Source organism: Ptiloglossa arizonensis, chromosome 7, assembly GCF_051014685.1.
Source record: "Ptiloglossa arizonensis isolate GNS036 chromosome 7, iyPtiAriz1_principal, whole genome shotgun sequence".
Lineage (NCBI taxonomy): Eukaryota > Metazoa > Arthropoda > Insecta > Hymenoptera > Colletidae > Ptiloglossa > Ptiloglossa arizonensis.
The window spans coordinates 22,347,269-22,374,344 of record NC_135054.1 but is presented as its reverse complement, the minus strand read 5'-3'; the positions used below and the strand labels follow the sequence as shown (position 1 = coordinate 22,374,344).

At 49.5% G+C, this 27,076-nt stretch overlaps 1 protein-coding gene across 3 annotated transcripts in view; it reads right to left on the bottom strand.

Moving 5' to 3' along the window:
* The window catches only part of LOC143148863 (zwei Ig domain protein zig-8), a 59,565-nt gene extending 34,927 nt beyond the window's left edge, over positions 1–24,638 (bottom strand). The window contains exon 1 of one of the 3 annotated variants that reach the window (XM_076315632.1): positions 24,497–24,638. Coding sequence is in view for 1 of the 3 variants with exons in the window: in XM_076315631.1 (XP_076171746.1) it covers positions 2,074–2,134 (61 nt within the window). In the remaining 2 variants the exon portion in view is untranslated. Of the gene's footprint in view, positions 1–2,073; positions 3,974–23,950; positions 24,093–24,496 lie in introns of those variants that run through there. The other 2 variants (XM_076315633.1, XM_076315631.1) reach the window with 2 other exon arrangements.
* Positions 24,639–27,076: the final 2,438 nt, after the last annotated feature.

Sequence of the window (27,076 nt, the reverse complement as noted above, 5' to 3'; positions counted from 1 at the left end):
TGTCGTTTCCTAACGCTCGACCGGATCAATTGTTACCAACATTTACCCGTAGGCTACGACCTACTACCCGCTACGGTCGAATTTCGCGCTTCGTCGACCGACGAATCCTTCGATTTCAATCTTCGGGGTGTTGGCACGTTCGTACCGAGGCTACGCTCTTACAGCGAACTCTAAAAACGATTTGTTCCATCTTCGCAACGATTACTCGCTCGATCTGGAACAACATCGAGCAAAGATCTTTTCGAACGGTAGACCTAGTGTTCTTACGCGTAGCGATCAGTCGAAGAACGTCGCGTTTACCATCACGATGGATGAAAAATGTCCAAGTGTACACTCTTTTGTACACTCAAAATCTTTAAATCGAAAATATACCGAATAAGTATTTTTAACTTTACGGCGAAAGGAAGTGACTAAGGAAACTCAGGAACGTTCGATCGTATCTATTGTAATAGCTTTAATCGTAGAGAAATAATATATTACCAGAGTAGGTTGAAAAAGGCCCCAAGGGAGGCATCAGGGTTAAATACATTTGCCTATCGCAAACGTGAGCCTTTGATGCTATATTCTTGTTGCTAGAATCTCCCTGACCCCATTCGTACCATGAATTTTGGCCCACGGTGTACGCATATACGGTTAAGTGAACTGGATCGATTTTCGAATACATTTTTCTCGAAAACGAACCATCGGATGCAATTTTGCTACAATCGTGGAATCTCCCCGACCCCGTTCGTACCGCGAAATTTGGCCCACTTGGTCAACCAAGAAACGGCGCGAGGGGACGATCGATCGAAATTAATGAAACGTTGGATCGAGAATCGCGCGAATCGATTGATTACGCGTTACTCGAGAAAGAGTTCGCGTTCGGTTCCGATCGAGAGTACTCGATCGATTCATCGTTGGTGCAACTCGGTCTCTCGGCGACGCGACGAGTCCGCTGTCACGTCGAACAAGGACACGGTTCCCGTCGTCGGAGAGGCACGAAACAAAGAAAAAGGGGGTCGTCGACTTTGCGCTGGTTTCTCGCGTCGCGAGGGAGCATTCGTCGCGATCTTGGTCGCGTCCGTTGGAACTTTCGCGAGCGTAGCATCGAGCGGTCCCGAGACAAGCGTTTAATTTACCGGAGCAAACTCGAATCGCGAGCGCAGACCGCGCGCGGCGGGCGTGTATAGCGTCGAACGAAATTGCCAAAGTTGTTCGTCCAGAACGACAATGGCGTAAACGAGGTGTAAAGCGAGAAGGGGGTGAGAAGGATACGAGGCACATCGTCTCGCGACGACGAGGACGAGGACGAGGACGAGTGCTCGAATTTCTCGCGGCGATCGGTCGCGCGGCGCGTAATTAGTTTACGAGATCGATATTAACGAACCCCGTGTACACGACGTCCAACCGTGTCGCGTTTCACGGCGGAAAGAAAAACGCTTTCCCTCCCCGTGTATCATTCCCGGGGCAGAGCCGCGAGCGTCTGACTTATGAATAATGCATACGATAAATTCGCGTCGCACGCACGCATGCACGACGGTAATTCCATTAGCTGTACCATTTTGCCGCTCGATAGATACGACGTTCTCGATCGAGTAACTCCTCCTGTCCGTCCGCTGGATCAACGAGCGTTTCGAAGCGAATTATTGCCCGTCTACCCCTCTCGGTGTATCGCGGGGCTCCTGACGCGAAGCTGCTTTTTCTACGGGTCGATCGTCGAACGAGGATCTTCGTTTCCACGGTGAAGGAAAGATCCAACGAAGAAAAGAGGGTTCAACGAAGAAGAAAAGATCCAAGGGAGAAAGAACGGTATCTGGTAGCGAAAATTACTTCGCGCTCCTCGCGTTCCAATTAATCCCCGACCTAACCTTTTTTCTCTGGAAGACGAATCTCGGCAAGGTCGGAGCGTGCAAAAATAGATGTCCAATTAAGATAGGGCCGATCGAGTCTGTAGCGCAATAAAATGGCGGTATTTCGGTCGGAGACCTGTCCGCTTACATCCCCCTAACCGAAAGGGTTTCAACGGTATCGCCTGCTCGGCGGTTCGCGTTATTTTCACGGCGGCGCGAGATTGCTCGAGACTTTGATAATTACCTTCCGTACACATGAAGAGAATGGCAGCAATGGACAGCCTCGCTTGCCACCTCAAAGCCATGTCCGCAAATGTTTGATGGCGCGTGGGTTCACTTTGGTACTGAAGCGATTCACATCCTCTTCGGTGGATGACAACGCACACGTCCACTCACTGCCATGTACCCAGCACAAACGCGGGAAATCCTTATCGCTTGCGCGTTGTCATCGCGCGAGAAAGCACCGTTCCAGCGACGAGCCCGAGGCTCGTCCGCGATTAGGCGGATCACAGTTCGCGCGTCGCCTCGTACGCGACGTCTGGCCGTCTATTGTTGCCGTCTGGATCTTCCATAGGCCGCTGTACCGGAACCGGAAGGGCTCTCGCACACCCGCGGTGCTCGTCGACGCTCCCGAACGTTTCCTCGCGACGGGGACGAATACGCGTTCGGGGGAGCGTAATCTCGCGGGAAACTCGAGCACCGAGACCACCGACGCGATCCAGTCGAACGATTCTCAAACACGTCGAAAGCTTCGATCGCACCACCCTGCGAACCGTCGATCCGACGTTGCGCGACACCTCGCGTACTCTCGATCGTTTTTAACCTTCCCACTGGAAACTACCGTGGAGATCGTCCCCCTACCGTGAACATCAAAGACACTTGTATCAACGCGCTTCCCAATGGAACTCCCTCCTCGAGTCTCCGAAGTCTTCCGTAAACGATGCACAAGCTGCGGGCTCCTCGATGGTCGCTCGTCTCGCGTCTCGTTTCTTTCACCGAACCATCGATTCGAGTTACAAAAGTGATCGAGCGTTCCGAAAAATCGGGAAGGTTCCGCCTCGTAGGTCCCGATTCAGACCCCGCACGATTTCACGTGTCCGCGCGCGGTCCTCGCCGCGATGATCTCGTTCCGTCGAAACTCGTTTCGCGCACGGTTCACACTGTTCACACTCCCCGGTTACGAAGAAACGTTCCGTGGCCGGTCGTTGCGCGGATTCTCGTCATGGTCGGTCGTGCGTTGAATTCGCGATAATTTTTTAATTTTTTTTTTTTTCCCCCGTTCCTCTTTGTTCTCCGTTTCAACGGTTACCCCGCGTCTGTGTACGCGACATCGTATATAGGACGACGCGACACGCACCACGTCTCGATTCGGTGGCAGATTTACCCTGACTGGGGAGATTCTCGGCCGTGGGAGCATGCGCGCTTCCGATCCACCTCCTGTGATGGTGGAAACGCGCAGAGGGTCCACGAACAGGGTCCGCGCACACGTAAGGTCCGAACCGACACAACGAAATTCTCGAGCACACGTACGGAGCCACCGACGCCAGGCAGGGCTCGCGCACACACGTACCGCTCCTGGCGTAGATGTAGTCCTAAGGGTGGCCCGCGTCGGCCACGACGTACGGCGCCGTGTGTCGCGGGCGGAAAGTGTGGCAGCCCGTCCGAGGAGTACGAGATCGAGGTACGAAATCTACGATACTCTTTAGAAACGGGCCTCGCGCGATGCCCCGGCGGAGATTCGGCCGCGTGTTCATTTCGCACGTCAGCATGATCGCCGATCTACCCGCGATCGGGCCACCGACGCCAGAGATACCACGATAGCCGAGGATATGCGAGCTCTCGCGTAACCGAGCTGCGTGCTGATTTCAGGTCGAGTACGTTACCGCGGACGTATAGGATCACTCGTTACCGGTGGTCCCTGACTTTCCGCACGAATTCGCCAGCTATTTATACTAGGTGATCCGTAATTTCTAATACGAACGACATCGGGGACGATTTTACAGCTCGAAGCAAGACTTCGAGAGAGAATCAAGGGAGTATCGAACGAGATTATGTTTAGTATAGTTTGAGAAGGTAAATGGTACACGAGCCCCGAATATAAATTTGTGTTTGAAGAATTTTCGAATTTTCGAATTTTCGTTCGTACCAGAAATTACGGACCACCCTGTACACGCCGCTGTCTTCGAGGTTGCAGCTCGTTCTCGAGCCTGCGACGCGCGAGACAGGTAGCTGAAATTTGAGCTTCGTCGACTAGTTTCGGGTCCCTCGTATCTTCTAGACGTTAATTTATTTACTTCGCAGCATTATCGTACAATTTGTGAATACAAAATGTACGCAAGGAGAAGGTTGAGGAAAAGTAGGTAAGCAGTGAAATAACTATCGTCGAGAACGAGAGTGAAATACAGTCGGAGCGATACGCTGAACTTTGATTATCGGTCGCGTTTCGTGCACGTACGATGATTTTAACGTAATTTCGCGCAAAATAATCATTCCTACCGTGTTTTATATCTCGACGAAACTTTGGTACGAAATAATTATTACAAAAATATTCCCCCTATCCTTTCTCTTTTATCGGCTCACGACCACATCGGAGGGATAAAAGCTTGCCCTCCGTGTAGTTGATGAAAAATCTATTCATTATGTAAGCAGCTTTCGGAAAAATTCATTTGTTCGGGCAAAGTTATTAAAAATTTCTTATAACGTATTCATACCCATGAATTTTAAAGCATATTGCGATAAATTTGCATCTATTCATTTTGAACGCGTTGTTTAAACAAAACGGCCTTTCCGGAAGGGTGCCTGGGTATCTGCTTCGTCGTTCGATTACGTACGTAGGTATCGCTCGACCAATTCAATTATGTTCGGTATCGTTTACATTTCGAGGAGCTTGCTCCAACGAAAGCGGCTTTACGAAACAAAGTATAACAATTTTCGGGGAAAACCCTTTTTCGTTTTAACGAGCACGCGACGACACAAGAGACAGTCCCGTAAACGCGAGATTTGCACACGGATAGGACGCGATGCGAAATATTTTTTAATTTCGATTCGCGAATTGCCTCGAGAAACAATGTCTACTCGGTACCGAGAAAGCACCCTGTATACGCGTAGCGTGCCGTTATCGGTGTACGGTATATGCTAATGCACTTTGTATATGATAATGCTACAATAATAAGGAAACCTACGTAATTGCTGGGGTCGGTCGTTATCGGGATAGTACGCCGACGAGTGCAACTTCCGTGCGCTTGTTCCGTGCTTTTTTTTCTCTCTCTCTCTCTCTCTCTCTCTCTCTCTCCCTCCCTCTGTTTCTCTCCCTCTCTTTCTCTCTTCGTCGCGAGTCGAGGAAACACGCGTGACAGTGTTATTGAAGAACACGGGTCGGATTCTTGAAGGTCTGTTTTGTCGCGCAATCTTTGAGCGCTGGTTGCGCAGAGCGAGCCGCTTTGAATACCCCGTACAACCTATTCAACGTCAAGTCGCATTACGCTTCACACCCTTTGTCTTTAAGCGTACAGCATTTATGAATAGTCTCGAGGCACTGTTGGCTCGGGTACATGTGAAATGTCGTCTTTCTGTACTTTTAATTTTGCGTTTTAAATAACGATGCCTCGTGTCGCGCTACGACGGGAATAATTCGTGAAAAAATTCCAGCAACGTCGACCGTTCCTCCCGCGTTCGTTCATCGCGCATTCAGCAACATTTCGGAAATGTTCGCGTAATTAACACGTTAAGAAAGCGTAAAAAAAAGAGAAACCACCCTTATCCGAGCGGCGGGTCTCAATGCCGCGCGGTATACCGCGTCGTCTTTGTTTTCGCTCGCATAAATCTGTTGCGATGATCGTCGAGCACGCTATTAATGCACGCTGTTAGATGAACCAGATGAAAGTGGACACGCCAGTGTATAACGCCGGGCGTTGCACGCGACACTGCCGGTGATTAGCTGAACTCGATCATCTATCTGCCTGTAAAAGTAATTTCGCGGTATTTGCGTTACACGCGCAGACATTTATACCCGAGTGTAAGGTTCGTCGAACATATAATATACTTTTCTTTTATTGAAAAAAAAAAGAGAGAGAAAACGAATCGACCACGCTATTCGATAGTATCTCCGTTATTTTTGTGGGTCATCGAGTTTCTTTCTCGTTAGGAAAATTTATGCGTAATTTCGTCCACATTGATCGCTTGCATCCATATTAAACTTGCATTTATTTGTATCTTGATTTTCTGCCCCCTGTGTATCAACGAAAGATCTATACCCGAATAATAATAGCGATTACAGGTACCTCTGGGCAAAATGAAAATATACGATCTTGGAAGGAACTCGCGCGGTTACGGATAAAAATACGTACTGTACTCCGTCGATGGGTGTTCGATGTTTCTCGAACGCGCGTATTCGAGTTCGAAATGAAAGTAGCCGCGGGGAGAAGAACGCTTTCGCGATTCGACGAATGAAACGCGAAGGATCGTTACGGGTGACGGGTTGAAAAATCCGCTCGTAATTTTAATTCTCGTTGCGCGTCACGTGCGATCAGATACCATTAGAGGCGGCCACGGCATCGTGGAACGGTCGGCGTATGCGCCACCCGAGACGGATGTGCATGCAAAATATGTAAAGAAGGTATAATATTTTGACGACACCCGGGAAACAAATGACGTCGACGGTGGTCGCGTTACGCGCGCCTCGAGCTTAACAACTATCTGGGAAAGTTTGATGAAATCTACTTTATAACCCCTCGCTTTGTGAAATATTTGCCGGGGAAATTTCGCGCACGTGTGACGCTGATGTAATAACTTCTGCTTTTCGCGCAACGAATACACGTTCGTTCGTTGGTCGTTCGGGCGCACTCGCGCGGCCTCCATCGAGTGCGAGAATTACGAGCCAATGTCGGTACAATTCATTCGCAGCGGTGGCAGCCACTCGAAACCCCTTTTTCCCCGGCATTAACGTTGACTCGAAATCACCGAAAGACGATACCGTCCGTGCTTTTCAATTAACTCGGCTTCGCGAGTTCGACGAGATCCACCGAACAGAGATTGTACCGTCGACGATCCACTATTGCGCAGCTGGAGTTTAAATTTCAATCGCGACGAAAGCGTTCATCGGATGGATGTTTTCGGTGCGCCGGTTTTTCGAGTATCCGGATTGGGTAGAAGACCGCGAACACGCCGGGACGATTCGAAGCCCATGAAACCGGTCGTTTACGGGCCGCGATGTCGTTTCATCGACGTTCGGTTCAAAAAACCGTAGCCGATCGACGTACGAGCTACCCGGCCGAACGTTATAAATAACGTTTCGCGTGACGGGCGCGCCTTTGCAGACGCGGGACCATTCATCGGTTACGCCTCGCACGTGAACCCACCGATAACGACGCCCTGCTGGGAAACCGAATCGTTCGTTGAAAGGCGCCCTGTCCAACGAACCGCGACTCGGTCGGCTCGTCTCGGTCAGAACGGTCCCCTACGTTGACTCGAGAATTCATGGTTACCCGGGCTTAGTGCGCCTTTAACCTCGTTCGTTCGAAGATCGCGAGCTAAAAATATATCCCCGATAGCCTCTAGGCGAGTTCGATTCGGACCCGAACCTCTTCGATCCTCGAGGATGGACTTTAATCTCCAGCGATTGCGAGTACTGCTCGGCTTATATTTTATCCAACTCGCTCGCGTCCCCGTGTGATCACGAGTCAAGACGTCGCGCCTTTAAGGGAGCACCCGTTTCAAGGGAGATTCGGTGAGTACCTTTAACCCCGTTGGCCCAAAGATCACGAACAAAGATATCCTTGGACCGGTACTCGCTACTAAGAGATATAACTCGGAAATAGATCTCCGCTTTTCAACATTTGCAAGAATATTTATAAAAGTGTAACGCAATCCTACGAGAAACACGCCCTGCAAGTGGTACCGCACGATTTATCGGAGCGTTACCGGTAAGAGAAAATCGTTCGGTGCAAAATGAATAAGCCTGTATCTCGCGAGTTCCTTGTACCCCGTCCAGAAAAATTCGCTCCGTGCCGAGCAAGTACAACTCGACGAAAGGAGGATACGAAAGAAAGAGGGAAAGAAATTTGCAGCCGGTGTCCGCGTGGACAGGTTAGTCCCGCGTGCCTCGTACAGAAAGCGAATTGTTTCGTCGAAACGATTGTTCGATGGGACAGTGAGGCAACTTTCGCCCGACCTGTTTCCTTTCTCGGTTCGGGTAGCCCGATTTTCGAGACCGTTCAACAAAGTTCAGGACATCCGCGTATCAACGCGACGATAAAACCGGGCATAAAATTCACCCGAGAGCGGCAACCTCGTTGAGAATCGGGCCGCGAGTCTCGGATCGCCCCGGCATCGGGATCGTTACTTTTTGGATACGCTTCGGTGCGATTCGTTCGCAACCGGGAAAGGGGCACGTACTAATTTCCGAGCGTACGGGGGCAGCCGACAATTACAGCCCGTAAAACACACGGTGCCAGGGGCCACCGGGTGTATAACTTTACACTCGGGCGATAAAGCCGACGATAGCGGCGTCGGCATGTGTGCACACGAAATCCGGAGGAAGAAAAGACCGGGGCTGGATTGTGGGTGTCGACCACCTGGCAGCCAGGTAAATGTTTGTCTCCACCGCGCAAGGCGTTCGACCTCCTTTTCCACCCCTAAAGAACCGAACACGACCGCAACACGCCAAGATTTTCGATATTTCGAAATTGATGCCGATAATAATCACGGCGCTACCCATGGTCGTCCGGTGTACTTGTTTCCCTGTTGTTTTATCGGCGCCACGCACGAACATTTCCGCACGAAATTGAAAAACGCCCTGGCCGGGAGAACGAGCACGTCAGCCATGAATTCTTCCCATCCACCCAGCCAGAGATAGTCTTCCTCCGTGGTTCGTTTCTCCGTAGCGAAATTCCAAATTGAAATCCCCGTCCATGCGTTGTTAAACGATACCGTAACTCGCCCCCGCGGGTCTTAAACGACCGAACCGGCCAAATACTCTCCGAAACGGGGCAATCTCTCGCGGATTCGAGTACGTATCGCGAAAGTTTGACGAAGCGACTCCGAAACGGGCGCTCGATCTCGAAGCAACGATTCACCGAAACGTTCCTACGACCGTGATCAAATCTCGCGAATTCGTACATCGAGACACCGTCACCGCGCGCGTTAATATTTCTGTTCAACGGTTAAATATCTCGCGGCACGGGAAACGAGCGCGTGCACGAAATTTTGTATCCTGGCCGAGCTCCAGATGCATTTTTACAGGAGCATCGCGAACGCCAATGGGCACGACATTTGTTTCGCCGGAAAGCGCATTTAGTTTACAATCTTCATCAATAGTAGTTATACTCCCGCATAACGGGATGCGTTCCCATTGCGAATAAACCCATTGTTAACGCGCTACAGAAGAAACCGTCGACGTGGAAATAATCATAATTTTCCACTATGTGCTGCGGGGGCGGGGGAGGTGCTTGGACGCGATATTGGCGATGAAAATGATCGTCCTTGCTTCATTGTTGGTTAAATATCACCGAGCGAGTTAGTGAAACTCTATGGAAATATAATTCCATCGATAGCAGCGGTTTCCAAGTTTGTTAGAAGGTGCCCTCTTAACGAAAAAAAAGAATATCCGTGTGAAAGATAGAAAATATTTTCCCAATCGATAATCGGTAAATCGATAGAGGAGAGACTTCGATTTTTAATAAGATCTTCTTGAAGGGCCAGGTTCGACTTTGTAGAATTTTATCTAAACACGTAACACGGTTATCTCGATGGTTTCTCCTCGATGCTCAAATATCTCCGTGCACCTAATATTCCAACAATGGCGATCGCAACGCGGAATATCAAATGGCGTTCGTACGAGATGGCGAAGCTGGGTTGTTGTTGCGCAGAGCGACGAGACGAGACGAAATTGGCCGTAGCGAGCTCGGTTGATAGCGAAGTTACGTTCCGATAGATTTGTTCGTTGCATGTCTGTCTGTTAGCGCGACCGAAAACGTAACTTCCACGGGTGTCTCTCTGTCAAAGGGCCAGCAATATCGGAGAAGTTGAATCCGGCGAGTTTCAGCGCTCCGATTCGCAGCACGGCTCTCCCGCTTCGTCCCTTGACCGGATAATGGTACGAAACGTTACGCGGGTATTCAGCTTGTTAACCAATCAGCGAACTCCACCGAGTAGTTTGCCCTGCTTTCTGCGTAGATTCGGCTCTTTAGGCTATCGATTTCCCACGTTTTGTCTGCGTTCGCCAACCAGAGTTGCATCGCTGCGTCGTACGCAGCGACTTGTCGACTTTTCTTTCGATTGCTTTTATCGCTCGTCCGCTTGTTTTCGAGCGATCCTCCTCGTTGTTCGTAGCGGCATTCGAGGACCGTTTTTTACACAATTCGCGCGGGGAGACGGAACTTTAACTTTACCGGTGTAAAAGTGTCGCAACCTTCGACGATGATGCGAAAAATGAGTGAAACGTTGCAATTCTCACCGAACGATCGATACGGCGACACGGTTGTAACACTTACGTAGCGTTAAACAACCGAGCCACGATGCAAGTGGTTTCTAATCCTTGTTCCTACGTGTTGTTCGTGCCGTAGAATTGTAATCCAACGCGTTGCTCGCGATGTCTAAACGCGATCCGATCTGTTCCAAGTCTAATTGCGTTCTACCGAAACTTTGGCGTTTACTATTGGGATCCGATGGTGGAAACGGTCGTCGATTGGATTTTAGTTTCGGTAGGGGTGTATCGCGTTGTTATTGAAAATCCAGCGGAGAGAGAAAACGCCAACTTCCATATAGAAATCTTTGAAACGCAGAAATATTCTTTCGAGAGGATCTTCGAGGTGGCTCAGCTCCGAAGCTTCCGTTTATCGCAATTTACGTTACATTGCAATTCACGCGTCAACGTTGCCCGTGTTTCCTCGAATTTCGTTAACTTTTGCTGCACGATGATCTAACCGAAACTCGGAAAAAGAGCTACCAACTCTATTGTGGTCAGAGAGGGATCGAACTTCTCCGTGGAGTCGAAGAGCAAGAGGAAACCGGATAGACGAATCCCTGTTGTACCAGTTGTGCTCGTCTACCCCCCTGTAGAGTATCCTACATTATACTTACTCCGAAACGTGGATGGAGTCTTGGGATGTACACCTCAAGGTACGTTCGTTCCGCGGTTTGGAAATTATCCAAGAATTACCGCCATATTGAATTAATCTGGCTCCCGGTTTCGCTAAACCGGAAAGTTTATCTGGCCGTTACTCCTGGTGCGCCTCGCTAGCTGTTTGCCCCGGGTATAGGAATTCTATTAAGTGCACCGCCGCCATGCGACCAACTTTTAAGTATCGAAAGTTCGATGGGTTTCGAAAGGCTCGGGCTTCGACCTCGAAGATTTTCATCCAGGCCGGAAAGTGGTCGCGAATGGAAGACGTTTCGAAGCGCTCTCGATTCGGAGAAAAACTCGCGAGCAGTCCTCTCTTGGACAAAATCGCGAATGAACGGTCGTCGTCCACTTTCGACGTGTTTCGTAATACGATTTCGTTGCGAGCGGAGTTTCGATTAAGCGGAACGCGTATTATCGAGACACGGAGCTAATGAAAATTGTAACAGAGTTCCGCAGCGGGCCATCCGCCGCATCGTGGCCCAAGAGTTATCATTTTTGATATTCATGCCCCCCCCCCCCCCGTAAAAGATAATGCACTTAGCTTCCGGGCCGGTGTAAGCTCCGAGTTAACAACCTTGGCTGTTGTTCCGGCACGATGGTACTTGGCCCTTGGAGGGGCTCGTTCTCCGTGTGCCTCGACGCCGCAAGCTGTAAGCTAACTGAAAATTAACGTGCCAGGTGAAACCCTTGAAACGGACGATGTCGAACACGTGACCAAAACCCTCGAGTCTCGCGGTCCAACTTTTATCGCGAACCTCGCAGCGTCTTGCTTCGATTCGAAAAACAGACGAAACTACGTTCACTCGAGATATACTATACACCGTAACGAACAATCTTCTCCCTCGTGCCATTTTACGAGCGTATCTCTGCCCATCGTTTCGATGGAAATTGTTTCTCTTTGGATCTTGCGCGCGTGTTGCTCGCTGTGTAACGACCGGTATTTGTAGTGGAAAATTGTTTTCAAAGTATTTTTAAACGAAGCAATTTTGGACCAGAATGAATTTAACTATCTCCATCGAAGCCTACGAGAATTTCCACGCGGGTAGTTGCGCGTGCAATTTCGAGAGGGTCTCTCTCCAATCGTGGTGCAGCGTTTCGAAACGTAGGCATTCGTTTGGATCGTTTTCGCTCGCAATTCGAGCTCGCGATATTTCTTTCGCGAATTCCAATTCGGTATTCTTGGCAGCGTCCGACGCGTCGGGAGGTTCTCGGCCCACCTGGAGCAACGATATCTCGGAGCTCGTTTCGTCGGAACTCTCGCTTCGAATAATTGACGAGCGCGAGGCGCGTAGCATCGATTCGGGGCCTCGCCAGCGACCAACGGGAAATAATTTCTCGAGAGGCGCGAATTCTCACGAGTTAACGAATCACCGTTCGCACCTGTTGGCTCGGCCGGGGAAACTTGAACCGGTTTAAACGCGAGCAAGGTTGTTCCTGGTATCAAGTTCGCGAAACAATTTCTGTCGGATTCGCGATACGCGTGTGCCGCGATAAGTTTGCTTCCAGTTCCCTCGGGGATCGTTCGTCCCGTCGAGCTCATCGTCTGGACGAAGACGCAACCAGCTTTGGAATTTCGACGAATCAGCGGCGATAATTTCGCGCGCTTTAATACGAACGGAGCGCAAGACGACTCGACGAGCAATGGAACGGGACGAAGAGTTGAGGAAAACTTTTGGTAAATGGAAACTTTTGAAAGAAAAATTAGGACAAAGGTGCATTTCAAGGAACATGGATTTCACACAAGTACGGCAGAGTGTGTGTACACGGACCGATATTATCGGGAGGAGGACCGTACTCGTCGAATTTTTCGTATCTGATTGAACTCGATGCTCTCGGAGGAATTCTTTCGGCGAAATTCGACGGTCGACGTCGTCTCGGCGTTTCGAGTACACGCGATTTCGCGAACTCGAACGGCTGATCGATTATCGAGCAAGGACCGACGCAAAGTGTTCCACGCACTCGTACGGTGCAGTGTATCGACACTCGTCGCCATACGCAGTGTTCAACATGGGCCATTAATCATAAAGTTGTCGCGCGTCGACAGTGCATATTGTTCCGGATGTCAATATAACTATAAGCTAGGTGATGATACGTCGATACACGACTTCCTCGATGCTATTGATTGGGGCACGTGTACGCGAGAACTTACATCGAACGAGTCGCTTCCCTACGCGAGCTCCTATAATCGATCGTCGATTTTCACGTGTAAAATAAATTTTAATGGATTAAAAAACACGATAAAAAAATTGATTCATCGCGTACAAGAATGATCTGATCCCCAAAGGAAATGATCAGCATTTTTTCGAACAAATTAACACAAAACTAATCGGATATTTTCCTTTCTTCGAATCCAAGTTCCATACTCCGGGATACAACCATACAGATGGTGTAATCGGTTTGTGTAATTTGGCAATCTGTTGAGGATTCTTTTCTCCAAATCTAACTTGTTACAACTTTTTTGCCTAATAAAGTTTGCTCCACGAGTAAATATAATCCTCGAGGTCAGAGAACTCGAGCGCGCATCGGCCCGTGGGATATTCGATCCAGCGAATAGTAAGAAATCAAAGCTCGGGTAATTCGATTCTCGGATAAACTTTGATACCTTTTTTCGGTGGAACGTTTCGTTACCTCGAAGAGTCTCGTCCCTAACGTGGACGAAATTTTTATTTTCCCCTCGCGGAAGAAACTCGACGAGGTCGATCTCCCGTAGACACTTCCTTCGCCGTCGGGCAAATCGAATCGGAACGAGATACAGGTCGATTTTCGTCCGCAGCCGACCCAAGCGTATCCGATTTTACCGAGAAATCGAGCTTCGTTTCAGCCTCGATCGACTCTCGGACCCGCGAGGTTTTTCGTTCCTCGATTGCGTTCGATGCGTATCCGAGTCAGCGTTTCGCGCTCAACGTTTCGATCGCGTCCAGCGAACAAAGATCGGGACCGTAGCGTTCTAATTTTTCGCGAACGGCGTTGAAAATTTCGTGAAAACACTCGTACGAATTTCGTTATACTATATCCGCTCGAAACGATCTCCTCTCTCCCGTCCCGATGTTCGTTCGTTTCGTTTTCCAGCCTCTCGTTCGAGCGTTTATCGCGGGTCAAGTGGCCCGACCGAGTGGCCATCTTTGTTTTCGATGTTATCCTTCGAGTCGAAATCCTTATCGTGCCTTCAGTTTCTCGAGCACGCTTTGTCTCGGCCCGGACAGGGACGTTTTAATAAACGGGACGAAATCTACGAGAAAGAGTCGGACGCTCCGGCGCGCAACTTGGAAGTGTTTCTTTTTTGTTTTGTTTTTTTTTTTTGTTTTTTTCGTTCGTTTCGTTGGACCGTGTCGCCGAGCGAAACAATGCACTGGAAAGCGGTATCAACGGCGGCAGAATCTCGTTAGACGGGGAAACGATCGACACTGAAGCGGCGTTGCATTCAGAATTCGTTTTCCCAAGGAACGCTCGGGCCATTCTTCTCGCGAATGGAAACGTTTCCTTATCTCCGCGCGGCGGCTCCGTTGAAAAATCTCCACTCAGGGATGTACAACATTCCTTTCTTCCTTTGCCTAAAGTCGCGCGTCCTTTGATTAATTTTCTACAGGCATCTGGATCCGCCCGGAACACGACAAATATATCCATCCGGCTGTCTCCCGTCCCACAGACCGCGTCCGCATTTTTCTTTCGGTCTTCTGCCCACTTCCCGGTTGCTCTTCCCAGCCACTCAGCTACCTCGTGAATTTATCATTTCACGAATTTGCTCCACTCGTCTCCCTTTTAATCTCTACCTCTTCTTTCCCCGGCCGCGGAGAGGACTACAAAACACGAATAAACGCGCGAACACTGACCCGAACTCGGAGCACGCCACGCGAGAGGAAATCGCGCGATCGATACTCTCCATCGCCGTCTGCGAAGCTATGCCTCCCGTTTTTCGTCCTTACTGTGAAATTATTTTCGAAACGCTCCGCCACCCTCGTGCCTATGTTCCTTCTCTCTTGGAAAGACCGCTGGAGCGCCGCGCGTGGATCCAATGCATTCGTAACGGTCGCAAACAACGGGAACACGAATCAGCGTTAACTCGCGTGTCGTCGATCGAAAGAATAACACTTCTCGTTCGTGGTTTCGTTTTCGAGGCGATCGATTTGCAAATTTTTCAAAGGCGCGCGCGAGATCGAGGACTTGGCTAGAGTGTCTGTTCACGAATCGCTGTTTCTACTTGAGGATACGTTTGTAACTCGCGTCGGTGGTGCGGTGTTATCGGTAAGCGTTTGTAACCGATTAGAGGATAGTTAGATCGATGAAGAAATGTACAAAAAATACCTAACGTGACCGATTTCATTTTTTTTCTAACTGGTCGATATTTTTCTTTTGTCGTGGAGTAATTACGAACCAAGCATTCTTTTTATCGAAGAAAATGACAAGATTGTGAGCTAAAAGAAAGTGGAGAACGACCTTGGTGACTTGTGTAAAAGAAAAAAATATACAAACAATGAAATATCTTCACCTTCCAAATATATTTCGGCAGCGTATCGATTATGGTAAAAGGAATGTTCCTTCGACAAATTGCCCGATGGCTTGTCCCGTAATCGTTACGTAGCGCACCCTGTACCCTCTCGTTGCCCGTTCCGCGAGTAGGATCGTTACTTTCGAAACGTCCTCCGACGAGGTTCTCGTCGTGTACATCGGGTTCCGCGTTGATTGCCACATCCCTCGGAGTTTTCAGACGCCATTACACGGCCGTGTTTCCACGGAGGACAAATTTATTTATCGATCTGTCCCCTCTCGCGTTTCTAGTCTCTCGTCGCTCCCACGGATAACTTGTCCGGCTGTGTTTCGTCGAGAGCTATTTATCGCGATCTTACACCGCGATTGCATCCACGTTCTCCGAGGCCCGTTCGAGTTCCGCCTCTTTCGATTTTTTCCCCGATAGATTTCTCCTTTACTCGCTTACTTCTCACGGTGCGGCCCGAGGCTGTTAGATCCCAACGAGGAGCTACACTCGCGGCCAAATTGTTTTCCAATTCGACGACCGTCGAACGTATGGCCAAGGGAACCGTACGAATTCGTCTTCCTTTCGACGTTCCTCCGTGTATCACTGCTATCGCAGTTTCCTTTGTAGTCTTTCCACGCGAAGATCCCCGTGCTACCTGTCGACTCCCCTTTGTTTGCCTCTCGTCTACCGAATCGAGTTTCACTCCGGCGCTCCCACTTCTCGCTACCCTGGTTGGTAACGTTCGTACGGAATTCGAGCGCGATACTTTCGATTCTGTTTGAATTCCAAACTGGAGGAATGTCCAAGATGCCCCGGTCACGTCCGCTCGACTCTCTTCGATTTCTTTGTCATTACCGAAACAACTCTGCGAAGCAACTGCGCGAAAGAACATTGACGCGCGAAATTTGATCTTTCGCGGGCTCTGGAAATTTCAAACAATCGATCCTCTGCCAAATTACATCCTTCAAACTGGATTGTGAAAAGGTTGGAGCGATCGAATAATTTACGGGCGTCGATCCGCGCGAATAATAACGAGACGATCGTTGCAATTGCGTGTCCACGGATCGGTCTCGAGAAGAATCTAGGATAAGACGGAAATACGCGAGGCTTCCCTTCTCGTGTTATTACGCCGCGATTCGTTTCGCGGAGGGGAGACGAGTAAACTGAGACGAAACCGAGCTTGTACAGCACGACAAGTTGGAAAAGCTCTCCGCGGTGGGAGAAAGCTCCTTTCTCCCGAAGAAACGCCAACTTTCTTACCCCTATTTTTCTTCCCGTTAACGATTTGCTAAGGTTGCCCGTAAAACGCGACACTTTTCATCGTTACTCGAAACAAGTCTGCGAAGTGCGTCGCGATGGAACGAGCGCGAATAATTGCCGCCGGCCCGTTAAAATAATTAAAGTAGCGAACGAAGAAATTTCGATCGAATTCTCGTTGGAAAACAATTTGCAACGATCGTTGCAACCCCGTCACGTTGGTTTCCTTCGGTTCTCGATACGCGTCGCGTTAACAAGCGGAATCTTTTAATCGGTCTCATTAACCCGTATCGTTTATTCGTTCCCGTACACTCGCTTAATTAACGGACATTAGTCGAACCTACTAATACCGCGACGCGTAGCGAGCCGGTGAAATGACTAATTGAATCGATCGATTTGAGCGATTAATCGCTCGGTTTGAGATAATTGATCAAAAGTAACAAGCGCGAAACGAATAGCCGCGCGTACAACACGTTGTATTCTCCGTCCCCGGGATTAATTATTTTATAACCGTTTGTAAATTTCCCGATGCGTCTGTTCTTAATCCGGAAAGAAATTGCATTGCCACGATCTACCGTACATTGGTCGAGCCCAGAGGATTAAAATTATCCGAAATTATCTCGAAGCTACGAACATTTTTCGGATCGGTCGAACGACACGGGGTTCGACTCCGCGATTCCGTTTTCCGTGGGGAAAAAAAACCTTGCGTCGGTTGGAAAAGGTTTTTATTTCGGAATCTGCCAGCGGCAGTGCGCTTCGGAATTTATTACACACTCGGCGCTCATACGCGCAAAAGGAAAGACTGACAGTAACAGATCCGCGAGATTCACGCCACGCAAGCGGTCTTCATCCGATGGGACAGCTGCCCTGTAAAAATTTATTTAAATCTAGGGAAATGTGTTTCCATTTCACCCACACCCCGGCGTGTCTTAGCAATGCCTACCGGGTCGATCCAATTCGAAAAACAATGCGGAAGCTTTCGTTGTTACGCTGAAGGAAATATTCGGCGTGTAATGAAAATCGTGTAACCGTCTATCGGAGAAGTAAACATCGGCATTTTTATCGCACGAATGGTTATCAATATTGTTCCGTGTAACGGGAAATCGATAAATCAAAATCCGGTTATTAAATATTTGCGTAGGAAAAATGTATTCCCATTTGTTCGACAAATTTTTTTCGCCGAAGTTACGTTGGAATTTCCGTTTGTTGACCGCAATTCGAAAGTTTCGAGAGCCGTGTTTTCGTGCTTCGGAGAAACCTGTGTGTGTTTGCGCGTATAAATTGTTGCGACCGTGTATATTTAACCGGAACAAATATTTCTAAATCCGTTCGTATCGATGTATCAAAAATCGCGCGAATTAAAATACGGGTGCGCGTAAACCGCGGCTGTGTTGTCGGGAGCTCGAAAGAAGAGGAAAAATTGCGGGTCGTGCTGGGTCAGACGCGCACCGTCCTCGTTCCACTTAAGAGGGAACACCGCCTTTCGTGTCGAAAAAGAGCCGATGTTTGGGAATTTTTTCCGACGACACGAAACCTACGACACAACTCTACCGCGCGTACATTAAAAATACATACTCGGAGCGATATTTCAGCGAAATTCGCTAAACGGTATTATCACGTACGGAAAATATAAACGTTGCCACGATGGTACCGACGCGCGACGAATTTCTCCGGTCCCGATGGTTGGACACGACCCACGCTAACGCGTACGAATTTTTTCGGGCATCGATCCGTTCGAAAACGACACGTGCAACTTTATAGAACGTTACCGCGCACGGTAGAAATTTTAAATCCATCGGATAAATAGTTTCCAAAAGAAGTCGCTCGACGCTTTAGAGAAACCAGTTTCGAGAAGAACGCGTTTAAAATTTCAGGATCGGAGAGATCCTATCGTTAGGATTCGCTTCACGAAACGTTGGATCGTCGTAAATATTCTCTCCGTTTGTTCGCAAAACCTAAAATTTTAAGAAACTATCAAACGTATCCATAATTTGAAGTTCTTTTTTAACCTCGTGTTGCGTTCTTCGTTGGAACAGAGGCGTTGTTGGTTTTGCAAGGGAAGGGGAGATGGGTCGAAGGGTTGATCAGGTGCTTCGATTCCTTCAGGAACGATCTCTCTCTCTTTCTCTCTCGCAAGAGCGCGAAAGTATCGTAGGATCGGTAACTCGAAGTCACAGGGAGTCACTGGCGAAGTAACGTCGTCGCGAAGAGGACGATGTAAACAGCGAGGACGAAGGAATATCGGTGTCGAGAATCGAGCCGAGCAGGGTGGAGCGTGTGCAGAGAACCGTGCCTTGTGCCAGAAATCCATCCCCGTTCCCGGGGTCCCGAGGCGGGGTTCGGGGAAGCCCCTGGTGGTCGATACGTGGGTCAGCAGCATGCTTCACTGACAGCGCCAATGGGGCGGTTTGCGAAATCCTCGAGTAGTACAATCCGAGTACGAAGTAACGCAGGTGTCGAGCAGCGGCAGAATCCTCCGGATGCCGCGACGAAGACCGCGACAATGACCACAATTAATAACGGTTATCAAACCCGACCCGGCGGCGAACTAATCCTTCCCGCGGGATTCCTCGAATTGCGCTCCCGTGAATTCTGAATTTGCGGGGGCGGAATCTGACGCGGAAGCGGACCGATGATCCGTGCGATGGATGCTCGTCGGCTCGAAAATGTCCGGATACGATCATTCCGAGCTACCTTGTACGCGTTTCGGGTTATCGGACGGAACGATACCCGGATTTCGGTCCTGGTAATTACGTCGTCGTTTCTTTCTGGAACAACGAGGTCGATCGAAAGACGTTCGTTGTTTCCCTCCGGTATTTGTTTTCAACATTTGCGAGAAAAGCTCGCGAGAACTGTATCGCCTCTCTCGAGCCGTTGTCTCGTAGGTTTGCGGATTCTGTGGGTGTTGCGGGGCTTTAAGGACGACACCGGCCGGGAGAAATGTGACCCTCGATTTACCAAAAACGGAACAAATTTCATTACACCCGCGCAGCGTGGAGAATTCGCGTAAGAATCGATCTCTCTTGCAATCGTATAAATCGGTACTATTACAACCATTCGTGGAAAATCGGCGGCGTAACGAAACTCGTAAAGTTCGTGGACGAACGATTTACACATGGATACACGTTCGCGCGCCGAAAGTACAATTACTCGGGCATAGATGATTTTCGGAGAAAAGGGTTTCGAAGTCGTCGTAATTACGACTCGGTGTTTTTGAAAAGACCAATGTCGCGCAGTCGACGCGATAGTCGCGACTGTAACCCGATCTTGGATTAATCCGACCTGAGCGCTCGGACAACATCGATCCGTTGAAGCCATCGCGGGGATGAAGCGCGGTGCAGCTTGTCACTATTAATATCCAGGCTTCTCTCGTATTATTGGTGACATAATCATGATTCACGCAAGTGCTGGCTGTCGCTTTTAATAGTCACGCGCGTCGCCACCGGATCCCGTTCTCGCGACAACAACGCGTCGCGATGATATTTCTTAGAAGATCGGGAGGGAAGAAGAGGTCGCGATCTTGGCGCGGTCGCGAAGAAGCTAATTGTCGAGGAGAGGCGTAGAGGTTGCTTCGGTAGAATCTCGAAACGCAACGACGATGTTCGTTCGAAACGATTTCGATTTCGCGGCGCAGAGAACCGCCCGGGAGGAATCGAGGCGCGTCAAAGTTGCAACCTAGGCAAGTTTCAAATCCCGAAGAAAATTGACACCGCGGTGTTCGAGCGGAGCCACTAGGATCCTGGCTGGCTTCTTCGTTGCTTTTCTTAACCTCGAAGCCACCTCATCCATTTTCCACTTTGCGAATCGCCATCCTATCCCCTTTCGCGTGCTTTCCCGCAATGCTTTCCTCGGGGCGTCCTTTCTTCTCTCGGCCATTTTCTTCCACCGACTTCGTTCCGGTTCCCCTCGATCCGATCAATGTTGAATGCGCGCTCCGGCAACAACGAGGATCCCGAAACCCGGGCGACGTTCGACCGCGTCAAATCGAAGCACCCCTTCGACCCTGGGAATCGATTTTCGGCCGAGTTCCCCGCGATAAATCGCCGTCCGGTCCCGCCGTTTATTTAATTAGTCAAGGGATTCGATAGAAATCGCATTGCATCAATTCCGCGACTGCTAGGAGGATCCCTTGAAAACAAATATTTCTCGCGAGCCCGCGATATTTCCGCGTCCGCGCTCGCCAGGGCTCCCGAATCCATTAGACGGATTGCTGTTCCATATTTCTTTTTTTTTTTTAATCTACCAAGCTTTATTTTATTCAATTATTTACGGACCGGAAAAGTCCCTTTGTAGGTAAAAAAGAGTAACGATAAAATATGCACGTATATCCGCTTGCGAACCCAGTGAAAACGAAATTACGTTCGAAAATTCTAGTTTGTTCCTACGACACCGGGCGAGCATCCATGCGTAACATTTGTATCCGTCGATCGCGGATCGAAACTCGCGGTAAATGAAAATCTCTTTCCACCTGATTATTTGTCGATCGAAAAAAATCCATTTCCGCGCAAAGAGTACGTTCCGAAAAATAATTACAAATCGCGGAAAATATGAAACGCACCGATCGGAGTTCGAAGGTACAGAGAACCGTTTCGTAGACACCGGACTTGTTGATTTTTAATTCGTAACACGGTTCGGAAAAACAGCGATCCGGAACGCGAGGAAATAATTCGCATAACCGTGGCGCGTCATTAGCGAGATTAAAGGTTCGCCTTCTTCCGGAGGAAGTTTAAATATTTACGTTAATCGGTTCCCGGTTAGCCCGAAGCGGCGCGGCGCGGTGCGGCGCGTTCATTATGTCCTCTCCGCGACTTGGCATAGCTCGGCGCTCCCCGGTTACTTTTTGCGTCCCATTTTATTTGCAATACACTCGACGCGTTTGGTCCTTGCCGGAGCTGCAGCGTGGTCTCTCGTTAATTTAAAGGATTGCGCGCTTGTAGGACCGGGAGGGGGGGATCGTCGTCGAGAGACGCGCGACGAACGATACGACTCGTTTAACGAATCGATAAAACAAATTTGCCACGAGGAGCCCGGTTTCGCGTTCTCCCTCGAAGGGCAACGTTCCTCGAAGAGTCGAATCTCCGCGGCGGCACCGCGACGCTTCACGGATCCAGCGCCGCCGACAACTGTTTCCACGGCGCGATAATTGCTATGCGAGTTTGGCCACCGATCCATTAGAAAAATTGAAACTCGTGTCACCGTTGAAAGGATTCCGGGGGATCCACTTTTCTCGGACCCTTTAACCGCGTAGTCGCTCCGTCCATTTTCCACTTTGCGGGCACGGCAAAGCTTCCATCGTTCCCCGCCGCCCCGAACCCGGTACTCCTTTTTCTTTCACGTCCCGCCATCTTATTCGCTTCGTCTCGAATCTACGCCCGGGCCTGCCTCGAATCGAAACGGAGCCCCGAAGTAGACGAAAGGAGGAATCCCGGCCACGTGATCGACCCTCTCGATACATTAAATTGCAACGGATCGTCTCTACTTCTCTACAGATTACCGATATTTTCGCGAAACAAGTAGTCACGTCCTTGAAACTCCTTCTGTTATTCGACGGGAAGAGGATCGATTCGAAAGGGACTCTTTCGAAAGACAACCTCAATATAGGTTCGAAACGGTGAACTCGAACTCCGACGTTTTCCGTACACCGTTTCTCTGTGTAGATCCGTTAACTCTCGTCGCGAAGATATTCCGACTACCGGGAACGTTCAAAGACTTATCTCGCTCGTCGAATCGCAACGTAACGCCGTTCCAAACTAAACATTCTCTCGAGCGTCGTCGCCTCGTTGCAAACACTCGTAGCTCGCACTCGTTGTCAGCCATTCACCACGCGGAGCCGTTCCTCCCATCTGCATTAATCCGCGCGATCAAAGGACGCGGAGTTTGCACTTCGATGCAAGATTTCGATAAAAAGAATTTCATTAACGAGTTTCGTTCGATAGGAGGGAACGCGGGGCAAGTTTCGGAGTGAAAAAAAAAGGAAGGAGGAAAGAACGGAAAAATAAAAAGAGAAATTGTTTCTGTAGCCCCAGTCATTGTTGAAGTTCCCGCTTTACCGTGCTCTTCGGTTCGGAAGCCAGCGATTTTCCGCTCCGCGGCCCGCGAAACTTTCCCATCGTTTGTTTTCCACGTCTCCTTTTATCCCGGTGCCTCTTCGGAGCCCCGATGAATTTACATCTCTCGTTTCTGCCCGGTTCGAAAACTTTTATCGCGGCACTTTGAGCTTCCGGATTAAGAACAGTAGCGACCGATCGTGTTTCACGCTACCGGGGAGCACCGTGTGTACGGGTTCTCAATTTTCCCCGGGATAACGACGAGCTTCGAGGAAAATTCTCGAATATTTACCACCGCGGGGTCGAGGTACCGAGAGAAAGAGACAGAGAGAGAAAGAGGGAGACAGAGTCAGAGAGCCCCGAGGCCTTCGGTCCGTTTTCCACTTTTCGACTCGGCGAATCTTCCTGTGGCCCCGCTTCCCCGCGATCCTTCGTTTTCGCGCACTGTCCCTTCTTATCCGATTCGTGCCGAGTCAACAGCGGAGATCCTGGCCGCGGGCGATTGGAAATCGATTCTCGACGCGAAAGTAATCTGTAAGGAGACACTCGGTTCTGCCGCGGTGGCCGAATAAACGTCCTTTTGTCTCTTGTTACGTACGGCCTCGATGAAAGGCGACTTCGAATTTCCAGCGACGTTACGCCGAAATGGAAACCGTTGACGCGCTCCCGGGACCGGAAGGGTAGTCGAGAACGCCCGATAAACACCGGGGTTCTTCCGTTGAAAAGTGACCCACTCCGTACACGCGTGTCGAACTTTTCGAAAGAGAAACGAACGTGTTCGTTTCCGAGCCAACGAGCCGAATCGGACAACGAAACCGGGAGGAACCGTCCGTTTTTTATTTTTTTATTTTTCGTTTCATCGTTCACGATAATTCCCTTTAATTTCGGTACACTTCGCGTTTCGTCGATTTCCGATAAATCCGTACTAGTCACCGTCGCGTTGTTTTAATCTCGTTTCCACTCGTACAATATTAACACCGGCAGTTTGACGTTTTCAGGATTAACTTCGTAAAGTATAAACGCGTGTGCGCGCGTACGTAGGTGTACGCGTGCCGCGCGTGCGCGGGTACTCGTCGGTGTCGGGAATTTTTGGCGCGTACTCCGTAATCTCGCGGAACTTCGATATTTGACACTGACGGACGGAGATCGGAGGTATTCCGTTGAGGCAACGGATAAACTTCCTGCGTTAGGACGGAAGTTCATGGAGACGAGAGCTCGTTACCGTGTCGGATAAGGGTGCACCGTCTCTTTACGTCAGCTCCGTTCTCATCACGGTGGAAGAAGAAATCTTCATCCGCTTCGGGATAATTTCGTAAGGAGAGCCGCAATCCGGCCGCTGAGTTAACGCCAAGCTGCCGGGTACCGCGGCTCGAACTGTAAACTACGTTTCACGATTTCGGTTAAACCTCCCGTTAATTATTTTCACGATTCAACCGTTTACGAGATCGTCGTCGGTGATCGTTCGATAACGGAAAATCGAAACGCGAGCTCGTCGAAGGATCGCGTTAACGATAACTGCCGATAAAGATGAACATTTTCGAGGATTTCAATTCGCGAGAAAGGTTACCGTTCGATAACCGACGATTAAAACGCAAGTCTCGGCGATAAATCCGCGACGTCGTTAATGTTTGCTCTCGGAAAGTACCCAACGGTTGGTAGCAGAGAACAAACGAAAATTGTCTAGGATCGTACTTTGCGACAAAGGAAGAGGCACTTTGAAAAATTGCTCGGCCCCCGCTACAAGGGCCGACGGTTAATCAGTGCTTACCGCTAATTGTCGAACATTCGGTTGATCAACTATCGAGTATTCTTTCTCTCTCGCGCGGCATTCTCTCGAGCTCTCTGCGGTTCGCTGTGAATGTAAGCCGCGTTGGAACTGCGGTAGTTTCAACAACGCTCCGCTACCTAACACACTCAGCCCGGAATAGATACATCGTGTGCCTAGAAACCGTTGTCGGTGTTTCTGGGTGCAGCTGCGAATACAATGGGGTTTCGGGCGAACCAGCGTTGCCGTTCTTCGAAAAGACGTACCGAAAATAAAGACGGACCTCGATGTTGTTTTTGCCGGTACCGCCGACACTGATGTTTGACTTTGCTTTCACGGTACGTCCATTCGCGCAGACGAGCCTCGAAGAAGTCTCCCCCGCGTTCGACACACGCGGCTGACCACGCACGCTACCGAATCTACTAGCCGTTCTTAGCAGTCGCGCACCGTAGTCCGATTCCACTGTCCGCGTGGCCGACCACGTACGGGCGCATTCCACTTTCGCGAATACGCTGTGCCGTACACGCTGCACACTGCGCATCGTTTACTTTACAATCGATACTCTTTCATTTATTCATCCCCTGTCGGTTACACCGAGTTTAATTCGCGTTTAATTATATTCGCAATTTATCAAAAATAACGGAAACCATGGCGATAGCTCGAATCGATCGCGTCGGACGCAATTAGTAATATTTCGAGCTCGAAACGTCGATAGTCGATCGTGTCGAATGTTCGACTCTCTCTGTAACCCATATTACGTATCGACTTCCGAAAAATTGTGCGGTGGATGTTGCTGGCTGGAAACAACAATGGCGAGTAAATACGAGTGACTCGATAGTCGCGCGGGTGTTACAGTGGATTAAAATTTAAGAGAGAACAAATGTATCGAATGAAACGACGACAATGATAATTCGATTTGGAAATTAATTACCGAATTGACAGAATTCCCTTTGTATTTTATTTCGTACTTCGCATTGTGCGCGAATGTAGGGGATCGGTGATTAACGGTGAAAAACGGGGCAAATGTACTTCGCGAAAAATGCTTAAAGGCGTTCGAACGATTGCGCGGACAAAGATTTATTCGACGTTGTTCGATAAATCCACAAATTTGCTTGACGGAGCGTTGACTTCTCGTACGGATGACATTTGCATCGATAACGCAAGAAACACCCGGCCGACACCGATCGATGCGCGTTTCGACGTTCGTTCGATACCTCGACGCAACGCTTTGAAATTTATACCCGTGGTTATGAATACGCGGACGAGCGAATCGGTCGAATCACCGGCTCCTTTCTTCTCGGAAGACTCGTTTCTAGAAGCGACCGACTCTCCCGTTAAATAGGAACGTTCCGTAGCCACGCTTACGTGGTCCCGGCTGATTTTTAATGCCATTACCCGCGACAAGAGGCGGTAATGGCTGTTGATTACCGCTCGCTTAAGCGGAGTGCAAATAGAATTAATACGCGCTTAACCGTGGCACGCGCGAACCTCCACGAGGAGTAATCAATTTCTAATCTGTTGCTCGTGGAAGACATTTTCGCGCGTGGATCGCCAATGGAAACGGAAACGGTTCGATCCACGATGGCTCTCAATTTTAAGACAACGTCTCTACGCTGTCTTCCCTCTTAACCGTCGTTCGTCGAGTTTTATGCAATTCTTTAAAGTCGGGCGGATAATTCCAAGAAGGACGAAAGGCTCGAGACGAACGTACAGACAGCCGAGTAAATTGCCGTTTGCTTCCGTGGTTCCGGATGGTATTTCACGGTTTAACGGGTAGCGGTAACCACTTCTTTTCAACGTGCCTCTCTCAAACCTTTTAGCCTCTGTTTGCCGAGCCCCACTCCCAGCGGTAACTTCCAAAAACAGCTCGAGGGCAGCGCGCAGTTTCCGCGGCGCTCCGTGGATAAATATATGTTGCACTCTTTCATTCGTCGATCTTTTCGCTGGCATCGTCTCCGTTTCGGTTGCGCGTGGCCTCGAAGCCGAGTCGAGTCGGTACGCAACGGTTTTCCTTGTTTCCAGAAACGCCTCGCGCGGATCGTTCACGGTACCGAGGTGGTGAGCGGGTTTCGAAACGACGATCGCTACGACTTTGAAATTTTTCCGTCGACGTTCAAGTTACGCTGTACGAGAAGTCTTCGCTTCGCGCGAGAAACATTCCACGGAATAAAATCTTGTTTCCGTGCGTACTCTAAAATTTGCTCGTGACATTTTTTCGTAGCGTTTCCCTTTGAAACGAGTTACATTTTAACAGAATTTAAAAAAAGTTTTTCAAAGCGAATTTCCTCTCGCCGCTCCGCGTTTCTCGATCGCTTTTAAGGTTCAGGCGCTCAGCGTTCGACCGCGTCGAAATTCGAGCGTCCTGCAAATTAGCCGCGCTGGAAACCGTGTCAAGACGCGACTCGAGCAACCGACCAACGGAGACGCGATAACTCGTGGAAAATTCACCTTTCGCGAAGCGTTGCCAACGCCGACATTGGGCCAACGCTCGTTAATAATAGCCACGGTTCCCACGCGCGTATAAATTACGATCCTGACGAACGAGGATGCATTCGGAGACCAGCCGACGGAACGAATCCGTGG